At 30.5% G+C, this 11,285-nt stretch overlaps 2 protein-coding genes, 1 long non-coding RNA gene and 1 other non-coding gene across 4 annotated transcripts in view; 2 read left to right on the forward strand and 2 right to left on the reverse strand.

Moving 5' to 3' along the window:
• Positions 1-2,209: 2,209 nt before the first annotated feature.
• LOC101504241 (uncharacterized) lies at positions 2,210-6,018 on the reverse strand. Its single transcript, XM_004493776.4, has 2 exons — positions 3,037-6,018; positions 2,210-2,753 (listed from the first exon to the last, which is right to left on the reverse strand). Exons 1-2 carry the CDS (start codon positions 5,684-5,686, stop codon positions 2,335-2,337), a joined length of 3,069 nt encoding a protein of 1,022 aa, XP_004493833.1. The 5' UTR covers positions 5,687-6,018; the 3' UTR covers positions 2,210-2,334.
• A 4,196-nt stretch (positions 6,019-10,214) lies between these two features.
• On the forward strand, positions 10,215-10,854 carry LOC113785710 (uncharacterized). The gene is made up of 2 exons (XR_003471826.2): positions 10,215-10,397; positions 10,498-10,854. It is a non-coding gene; the product is annotated as an uncharacterized lncRNA (long non-coding RNA).
• Positions 10,307-10,409, forward strand: LOC113785910 (U6 spliceosomal RNA). The gene has a single exon (XR_003472091.1). It is a non-coding gene; the product is annotated as a U6 spliceosomal RNA (small nuclear RNA).
• LOC101504577 (subtilisin-like protease SBT1.2) overlaps positions 10,842-11,285 on the reverse strand; it is a 2,897-nt gene continuing 2,453 nt past the window's right edge. The window contains exon 2 of the mRNA XM_027332458.2: positions 10,842-11,282. Coding sequence (XP_027188259.1) covers positions 11,009-11,282 — 274 coding nt within the window. The 3' untranslated portion in view covers positions 10,842-11,008. The remainder of the gene's footprint in view (positions 11,283-11,285) is intronic.

The raw sequence follows: 11,285 nt of genomic DNA on the forward strand, positions 1-11,285 counted from the left end.
GTACTTTTTACCAGACAATCAAAGAAAACAAACTAAGTTTTAAAAATAATGTTGCTATTGAATTAAATACATATTTAAATTTTTTCTCTCTCTATTATCGAGTGATTTGACAATTAAGATTACTTATTGTTTTTGTTTTCATCTTATAGAGCTGGTGATTGTATTATAGTGCAAGCAGGGCTGACCGAAAGGCCGATTAGCCAAAAATAAGGTTTCATGTCTCAAAATTTTAATCTAAGTTAAAAAGGAGTTTTTTACACACACATATATATATATATATATATATATATTCCTTTTTTATTTTTTATTTCTTTAAATAACCCACTCCCAAATTAAATTCCTTGAATGCCTTACTTTTTAGTTTTAACAGAAGTCGTTCTTTGGAGAAGCGACCTCCTAAAGAGGAAATTTTTTTTATATCAATAGGAAGTCGTTTTCTGGGGAAGCGACCTCCAACTACGTTTTTTATGTCAATAGGAAGTCGTTTCCCGGGGAAGCGACCTCCAACTGCGTTTTTTTTTTAAATATAACAACAACAAAAAAAAGGCTAAATTACATATGTGGTCCCTTAACTTAATTTCAGGTAACGTTTTAGTCCTTTATCTTTTTTTTTTTCCGATTTAGTCCTTTATTCCTAAAAATATCAAATAAAGTATGAAAATATGAGTTTATTTAAAGATTTGCGTTACGAATTTGATGAAATTTGTATTATATTGAAGAATATAATTAATTTTATGAGTTTTGATTGAATTTTTTTTTTTAATTTTTGTATAAAAAAGGATATCATTGTTGAAATTTTAAAACATAAAATATCAAATTGTCACTTAAAATTAAAATAAAGGACCAAGTCGGAAAAAAAAAAAAAGATAAAGGACTAAAACATTACCTGAAATTAAGTTAAAGGACCACAAATGTAATTTAGAGAATTTAACTTGACAAGGAACGACTTCAGAGAATTCAGTTAAGGGACCACAAATAAAATTAAGTAAAGAGAATTCAGAGAATATCAAATGTAAGGGACCACAAACGTTACCTCCAAGGAACAACTTCGTGTTGAAACCAAAAAGTAGAACATTTAGAGAATTTAACTTGACAGTGGGGTATTTAAAGAAAAGATAAATAAAAAGACGATATATATATATATATATATATATATAATATATATATTAAACTCTTAAAAAAGACCTAAACAATTATTAATTTAATTTAAGTATAAATATATAAAATAATAAATTAATTATAGAGGTTCACTCAACTCAATTAATAAAGATGAGGATCTGATATCATCTTTGACTAGGTTCAAATGTTGGATTCAATTGGTACTTGCAAGGAAAAGGTAAGAGTTTGGTTTCAATTTCCGCTAAATAAAAAAAATTAAGAAATTGGAAAAAATAAAATTTATTTATGATAGTTATTTTTAATTGGATAATTTATTTTTTAATTTTTTGAGAGTTATTTGTTAATTAAATATTTAAAGATAACATTTTTAAATAAAAAATAACTATCGAAAAATTCGAAAACTAAAATATTCTGGCAAACAAAATAACCATCAGAAAATTCGAATAATACATATTCCGATTACAAGAATTACAAATGTTTTTATTTTTGGAAGGGGTATGTGTAAATTATATGAACTTTTTTTATTTTTAGTATTAACCATAAGGGTATTTTGGAAATATCATGGATAATAATTACAAATGTGGAATATAGGTCAAAATGTGGAGATACAAAATCTAATTTTTTAAAGTGTGAATTTAATCACTAGAATATTTAACAAAAATACTTCTTACTTTAGATTTTTAAACATGTTGGACCGGTCCAAGTGCGAAAGAGATTGTTATTGCTGGGTTCATAAGTTGACGAGCTGTATTATTTTAATTTAACTAGTTAAAAGACACGTTAAAATTTATTTTTTCATATATAATTTAATTCAATAGTTTGGTCAAGAACATCATGTATTTAAACACAAACAATCTGGTTTGAGACTATTATAGGAAAACTGATAGAATGCTTTCCCGAAATTTCTACAATCTGTCACTTCCCAATATTTTAGTGACACTCATTTAGTAATTTTTATAATATATAAAAGAAATTGGGACCAAGCTAAAGCTACTTTTGAATTATGATCATTACCATTCAAAGGATAAATAGCTACAAGTACAATTGCTTACTTCATCTTGTTTTCTACTGAATTCTATACCAAAATAAGGATACAAAGAAAATTTATTTGCATAAATTAATCATTACATTTTGATTATGGCCATCAATAAATATTTTAGACAAAATACTGCATCACTGATTACAAAATTACATAGTGAAACTCAAATTTAGTTCCTATAGAAGACCACTAACTGGTGATGTGCTAAAAACTGACATCTCCTTATTGTTGCTGTTAGCTGCTGCTGATGTTTCATTGTTGCCACTGCTTTTTCTTCTAGGCTTTGCCTCTCCAAGCATCATTATGACATCCCTCATGTTTGGTCTGTCCTTAGGAAGCTTAGCAGTGCAAACAACTGCTATTCTTAAGACTAAAAGCATCTCTTCTACAACATGCTTGGAGTTTCCTACACTTGGATCTAATGCTTCTTCTAGAGATTTGTTGTCTCTAATCTTCCTTCTAATCCACTCTACAATGTCTACACACTCTCCAAATTCTGGATCTAATGGCCTCTTTCCTGTTAGAAGCTCCAGTAATACTACTCCATAACTGTAAACATCAATCTTTTCATCCACCTTTAAAGCATATCCATATTCTGCCAATTAATAAATCATTGAAATGTTATCAATGTAATGTAATAAATGCAAGAAAAATCTTCTAATTGAAAGTTTTAATTAGAGTTTAACGACTATATACTGATAGATTAAAAATATATTACACAGATGTCAATATGACTAGACGAATGTGTAAATTTTTTTTCAGTATCAGTGTACAGTAATTAAACTCTGCTAACTCTCCTTCTTGATCTAAGGTGGCCAGTAGGAAAAATGCAGCCTTAATAACACAAATAAAATAAGATTTGGAAACTGGTAACTCACCAGGAGCAATGTAGCCATAGGATCCAGCAACCATGGAGACTGTTTCATTCTTCCTTATCATCATCTTGGCTAACCCGAAATCCGCTATCCTTGCCTCAAGATTTGCATCAAGAAGTATATTATTAGACTTGATGTCACGATGGATAACTGGCGGATGACAGTCATGGTGAAGATAAGCAAGTCCATGAGCAACTCCTAGAGCTATGTTATATCTTGAAACCCAATCCACAAGCTGTCTAACAGCTTGCTTACCATGCAAGGCATCTCCCAAATTTCCATTGGGCATAAACTCATAAACTATCATCAAATCAGTGTCATTATAAAGAAATCCTAATAGTCTAACAATGTTCCTATGCCTTAGTCTTCCTAAAACATTTACCTCTCCAACAAGTTCATCACTTCCTCCTCCTCCTCCTACTTCAATATCAGTTCCTGATCTCCACAACTTTTTCACTGCGACCGCTGTATTAGATTGCGATATCTCGGCTTTATAAACAACGCCGGTAGCTCCCATTCCAATCACATTTGTTTCTTTGATACAAGCTAGAATGTCAGTACTTGTAAATCCAAGCCTTTGAAATGCCATCAATCTCCATGGCCACCCTTTGTGACCTTTATAAAATCTCTCTTTGAAGCAAAAACCACCAGTGTACCACCTTACATATACAGATTTTGCAACCAAAATTGTAATTCCAATGACTAGAATTAATGAAATTCCAATGATCCATCCTGTAATAATGTGTTTTGCATGTATACTTCCATGCCTTGATGAGTATGCTGAGTTTTGATCACATGGAAGGAAGACACCACCACATAGGCCAGCATTGCCAACAAGATTATTTGGATTTATAGTTCTTAGCATACCATTTTCTGGCACAGAACCTTCAAGCTTGTTGTATGAGACATTAAATGATTCAAGAGCTGGTGATAAACCAAAGTTTTCTGGTATATGACCAGTCAAAGAATTGTTTGAAAGATCAAGCATGGCTAATGTTGGCATGTTAGCTAATGCATTTGGGATTTCACCTATCAAAAGGTTATTTTGAAGGTTCAAATTCACCAGTTTCTGACATGAACCTATGCTTTCTGGAATGTTTCCGGACAAATGATTCGATGAGAGATCAAGAATGGTTAGCGAAGGGGAGTCCTGAAATTGGTCTGGTATTTTACCTTGTAAGTTGTTGTTGGAAACCATGAAAACTTGAAGATTTGGAATGGAAAGAATAGTGGAAGGAAGAGAAGAATGAAGTTTATTTCTTGAGAGATCAATGAAAGAAAGAGAAGTGGAAGAAGGAATATCATCTGGAATTCCACCAGTGAGACTATTGTTAGCTAATTCTAACCTTTGAAGTTTCTCAAGCTTTCCAAGACCAACAGGGACTGTCCCTATAAGAAAATTGTTCTGAATTCGAACACGAACAAGCGAATAACACATCGATAGACTCGATGGAATTGGACCTGAAAAAGCATTGTTGAAAAGTATAAGCTTGGTGAGATTCCCTTGGCTGCAAAGAGTTTTTGGAATCTCTCCAGAAAATGAATTGGATGATACATCCAACCATTGCAATGGCGAATTCTCGCCAAGGTTACTAGGCAATGGACCTGACAAAGAATTATTCCATAGCTCAAGAACTTCAAGTTGAGGCAAATTTCCAAGACCAGAAGGAACAAAACCAGATAACTTGTTTCCCATGAAGTTCACAAGCTTCAAATTCTTCAAAAGACTTATTTCATCTGGAATTTTTCCTGACAAAATGTTATCAGAAAGATCCAAAAACTTTAAAGAACTCATGTTACCAATTTCATGTGGAATCCTTCCATCAAAATTGTTGTTGTATAAGAAAAGTGTTTCCAACAACTTGAGATTTCCAAATTCATTTGGAATCTCACCACCAAGATTAGCTACTGCCAAATCAAGATACTTCAAACTAGTGAGATTTCCAAACTCTTTTGGAATCTCACCTTCAAAAGCATTATATCCAAGAATCATATACTCCAATGATGAAATTTTTCCAAGCTCACCAGGAATTTTTCCAGTGAGATTGTTCCCTGATAAACCAAGGAACTTCAACTTATGCAAGTTGCTAAATGATTTTGGAATTGAACCTTCAAAGAAACTTCCTCTAAGATCAATCATCTCTAAAGAAGTTGCATTTCCAAGATCCTCAGGAAGTGAACCTGTGAACTCATTGCTTGATGCATTTATTGTTGTAAGTCTTAATGCTCTTCCAAGGCCTAATGGAAATTCACCAATGAAGAAATTCTGACTTACATCAAGATTATTCAATGTGGTGAGATTGGATATGGATTTTGGTAATGGTGATGAAAATGAATTGCAACATAAATTAAGAGTAGTAAGAGTTTTAAGTCTTTGAATATCATTGGAAACTATACCACTGAGATTCTTGTGAGAGAGATCAAGGCTTTCAACAGTTCCAAATGAGTTGCATTTGATTCCTGTCCAGTTACAATGAGATGCATCATTTTTGTTCCAATCATGAAGAGTGTTGAAAGGATCAACGAGACCTGATTTTATTGAAAGCAAAGATGAAACTTCATCATTTGTGGTTGTAGTAGAAAAAGTGTAAGAGAAACAATCTATGACAATGTAGCAGAAGAAGATGAAAAACTTGTTCTTCTTCATTCTCATTGATTAAGACTTAGTTTTCCATAATTTAGACCAAATAATTTGTGAGGAAGTGGTTGAGGAAGAAAAGAAAATGTGTGTGATTCACTATATTATGTGACTAATAAATAAATAAACCATATAGTTAGTTTTAGTCAAATTTAAGAGCTAGTGATATATCAAAGAGGATAGTGGTGTGCATAAGTAATGACAGGTGAATATTTGGAGTTATTTGTAGTTTATCTGACATAAAACATGGGAGAGAATATGTATGGATGTTCATGATGTTGGTTTAGTTTGTAACATTTTTAGAAATTATCTTTTCTTTGTTTATGTTGAATTCCATTTTACGGTAACTAACTACATTCTTGCTAAAAAAGATTGTAAGGAATTAGAGAATATAAAATCTTTTGCATAGAGATGAATGATCCATACTGGGGCCCTTAAGTTTTTTATTTCTTATCTAGCTAGCTAATAAATGTATTTTCATAATTTAATTCATGTCTTAGGTTTTTTTACTTGAACACTAGATCTAACACATGTTCACTAGTATACCTCAATTCAATGGAAAAAGTTACAAAAAAAGTTTAGTTACCACACTATTAGAGTACTATGCTGTTAAGGGAACTTTATAATCTCCTTTGAACTTTATGATTCTGTTTTTAGTCAGTAAATTAACATTGTCTAAAGCATCTTTTCTAGTATAGTGATTCTTTTTGTTTTGTTTATGAATCCACTTTAAGTATGTTTTCGATATTATATTACTATTTGTGTGAAAGTGGAATTTCAAGTTCCATCTGATTAAAGGGTAACTTCTAAGTATGACAAAGATTTAGAAATGATGCCTTACGGTCCAGTTAACATATGATTAATGTAATATCTAAAAAAAATGTTATCAAAATTCAAACTAAAGCCATGTAATAATTGGAACAACTTCCAAAACCATTGAGGGTAGAAAAGAAAAGGAAAGGAAGAAAGACACAAGGGAGAGAAAAAGGAGACGTAGGAAGATTTAAAAAAACAGATTAAAGTAAAGACCAGAAGCATCACCTATCATCCACTTGATGGTGTTAGCCTCATAAATAAATATGTTAATTATTCATTGTGATTTTAATAAGGGAATCTTTCCATGTTACAAGGTGAAAGAAACTTGAAAATAAGACACTTCTACTATCCATTAAATTAATAATTAATAATAACAATGAAAAGCAAGGCCCACAAAAATAATGAGGCATTTTAAAACTAGACTCTAGAGCATCACTTGTTCACTCAATTGACCATTGGTGATATAGTAGTACTCTATTCATTATGCCCTACATTCATCTAATTCATGGAAAAAGTTATCTCTATTATTAATAATTCATATTTTATTTTAAATTTTACGTTTTAAAAAATAATTAATTTATTTTTTCATCATAATGTTTATCGTTATCTTATTTTATTTTTGACGTTAAAGGTAATTTCATTAATAAAAGTCTGACAATAAATTGAAAGTCAAGACTGTAGAAATATAAAGTGAAACTTCTTCGATCTACATACAGTCATATTGTAAAGATCATTTTAACTAAAGAATGATCAGTTTAATTGGTTTCACGTTTAACATGTAAAAATTTAAAAGACGAAAATAAATGTTAAAAATACACTACCCAATAGTAAAACTAAGATAAGTGAGTGATTGTTGATGGACGTTTAATACTATTACCGCATTTAAAACATATGATTCTGCTATAAAATTTAAGAAAAACATATTTTATTGGTTATTATAAAAGGTAAAATAACTAAGGATCCTTATCATTATTATCTATCTAGACCACAATATTTTTCCCTTAAACATAAGTAAGTATTTTAGATGAAGAAGCAAGTAATGATAATAGATGAAGATATAGGTACATGTTAATAAGAATGAACAATAAAGTATAAGAGGAATCAGCAAACAGAAGGAAATGGGAGAAAAGTGCTTAACTTGATCAATCATGGTCTGAGCCCACCAACTGCCACTTCAAATATAAAATATACATATATTTCTTTGTTCCCTTTTCTCTCTTTAAAATAGTCACATGCACACATGGTGTGGACTGTGTTATTAGAATAACATAAGAAATATTACTGCCCTTTTTTTCTCTCTTTCTATTTGCTTAATTAGATCACATCTGATATATATCTGTCCATGTATTAAGACAGATGGAAGCCATGTGAAATGGCAGCTTCCTAGTGAAGAGAGGACTTCTAATCAAATATATTCAATTAGTCTTCATGGTTGTGTTGTTATATTCTATCTTTACATTATTACATCTTTAATTAGTAAATACTAATAATGTTACATTACATCTCATTGGTGGGAGAATTAATAATGTAGAGGAGATTATAATTTGTTGAAAGTGAAAAGTTTGGTTGCTTGTGTCCAATCCAAATTCCCTTTGTACCAAGGAAAAACAGAACCAGCTTTTTATCATTTAAAAAAAATGGAAAGAAAAAGAAAAACCCCATATTACAAGATGCCATGTTGGGATCATTGTGCTCCTCATTGCACATGTACCATGTGCATATGATGTGGCTTCCTCTCGTAATGCTTTGGTAAATTATTAATTTGGTCCATCAAAACATTTGAGTCCTTCACCACTTACACTATTTTAGTCATGTGATATGTTTAATTAAGTGGTAGTTTGAAAATACTATATTTATTCACAGTTATATGCTAAAGTTAGGCTAATTAACTTAATCCTTTAAAAAATATTGTATATGTAAATGACGTAAAATTGTACATTGTAGGTAAAATACAAAACTACCGTTTTGCAAAAATTAAATTGATTTTTATTTCAATAGATTCTTAATTTTTTAGATTATATAAAATTACAAAGTCACAATTGTGAAAAATTATACATTTTTTAGACTAATTATTTAATAGGCATATATTGCCAACATAAATTAAATTTACAGTAATATTTAATATGATTTTGCCAAGTAATATAATCAATTTAAGATATTATACTTACAAAAGTAAAGCGACATAGTAACACAGTGAATTTTTATTGAATATTAGTATAAAATTAATTTGTATTAACAAATAAAAAATTGTTCATGAATAACTTAAGAAATTAATTTCATAAATTGTTGGTATAATTATTTTACACAATATATTGTTAGGAGCTAGTTGATACATTCAGTCATTGTAAGGTTGCTGATTGACTAGGAGCTTATGAGCTCATGACCCTAAGTGCTAGTTTGTGTCCATAAGCTGGATATGTATTGTACTTGAGTCTATATGAGGCATACATTGTGTATAGAGTAAGACAAGAGGATTACATCATATAACAATAATATCACTTAATTATATTAGAAAAGGGATCAATTGACTCAAAAAGTAAATTTAGAAACATACTTCGAATCTGAATTCTTGTTTTAATAATAATTAATGGCCATGATTATTTATTAATAATGCCTAGTATATGGTTTTATTGTATTGCTTTCGACCATCAAATCAACCACATATAAGATAATAACAGATACTCTTTCATTTCTATATTATATATATATTAATATTATTTAGCACTACCATCCGAATGGTTACAACTTACGGCTTTCTTTGTTTTCTTTTTAGTAAAAACTTTTTCTCAATTTCTAACACACCAGAGACATAAATCGAGGCTCCTATAGTTCCTTCATGCAGATATGTTAAATTTCATATCCTCTAAAATTAATACAAAATGAAGACCTAACCAAAATTGAGAGGGAGAGAGTAGCAAGACAAAAGAGAAAATCTCCAAAAATCTTTAGAAATTATAAGCGATGATTGGATCAATATATACAAAACCTAACTAAAATTTAATCAATTGAAAAATAAGACCCAAAACAAAAGGCATAGATAATAAGACCCAAAACTAAAAAGCATAGATAAAACCTGTAGTTAATCACAATTATTACTTAAAATTAAAATCAATGTTTAAGATTTAGACTTACTCTTAAAGTCAAATGATCTCTTCTCATTATATTAATTCTTAAAATATTTTCACAAATCTCTTTATAGTGAAATTCATAACATAAACTGGACAAATAATATATTTAATAAAAATTGCAAATTTATAGAAGCTTGGAAAAGAATTAAGGAAGCAATAATTATTTTGACATTACAAAAATTCAAAAATAAAAAGAAAGTTCAAATTCACATACTAAAATTTTATCATATTCACATAATTAAAAAGATTATTGATTGTCTAGTCTTGATCAGACCATAAAAAGATAGAGTTAAAATTTTATTTTATATTTAAAATATTAAATTTAAATCTGAATCGTCTAATTTTAATCGATGTTGAAACACGTACACCGAAACATGATTGCATAGAAGTTTCATCCATCGAAACCTGTCGAAGCCAATGGAATCGAATATGAAATACAGAAAACTGAAAGAAAAAAAAAGGCATGAAGAACAAAAAAAACAAAAAAGAATTTAGAGCAAGAATGTGGGAGTATGTGATTGTCACTGAGAATCACAGCGACGGAAGGGAAAAATACTCCCACACCGCTAGCTGCATTTTGCTCGCTTCAATTGGTAAGTGCGTTGTTTTGTCTAGTTGTTACTTTAGTCCCACACCGCGTACGCATAACATGTGTTCAGTGTTTATAATACCCTCGCACACATCATACAACGTCCCTTCGGGGACATCCGATAAAATTGGAACGATACAGAGAAGATTAGCATGGCCCCTGCTCAAGGATGACACGCACAAATCGAGAAATGGTCCAAATTTTTTTGACTTTTTTTTTTGACCGTCTTCTTCCTCTATTCATCACTCAGTTTTCCCTTTTCAATATTTGAACGTTTCTGTTTTAAATTTCAGGCATACATTTGTTTAGAAGAAGTCCTTATTGTACGAGAGGTTTTGTGCTTGAAGATAATATTGAATCTGAATGTGTAGGTATCCAATGTTACTAACAACGACCTTATGGGAAACATTGATGGACTAATATACTTGCAAGAAATATAGGGTAAATTTTTTATTTGATTTGATTTTAATTGGCTAAAATTATTGGATGTCTAATTACCTTATGGGAAAGTAGAGATGCTCTTGCATGAGTTTGAAAATACTTGTTTGGTTCATGAAATTCAATTTCAGGAGAAACTGTACTGCAAAAATTATGATGCAGAAAACAAGTAAAGAAGATAGTTGTTAACTTAAATGGATTTATTTTTAAGATTTCGTTCTTTATTAAAACTCCTAAAACAAAGTTTAGCATAAACTTTGAAAGACATAAATAAAGCAATGGAACCATTGCAACAATGATAATAAATAAGCTCTAAGACAAACTTAGTAATAATGGTTATAGTCTACTATACTACTCTTCTCCATGTTACTTAGGCTTCCAACTCACTGCTATTGGACTTCTTACCCTGTAAGAACCATTCTGTGAGTGTACCCATGTTAAATGTCCTTCTGCAAAGTCCATGGTATCAGCACCTCTTTTAGCCCCTTTTCTTGATATAAACCAAACCCTGTAACTCAAGCTTTGGTTTATTTGTTTAAATACCAGCCTCTTTGGTTTCACTATCACTTTTACTCCTTGAGGTGCCACAACCTCCACTGAGTAGATGGAGTTAGGACCTCCCACATTGCTCACCCTCCTGCTG

The sequence above is a fragment of the Cicer arietinum genome, chromosome 3 (assembly GCF_000331145.2).
Source record: "Cicer arietinum cultivar CDC Frontier isolate Library 1 chromosome 3, Cicar.CDCFrontier_v2.0, whole genome shotgun sequence".
Classification (NCBI taxonomy): Eukaryota; Viridiplantae; Streptophyta; class Magnoliopsida; order Fabales; family Fabaceae; genus Cicer; species Cicer arietinum.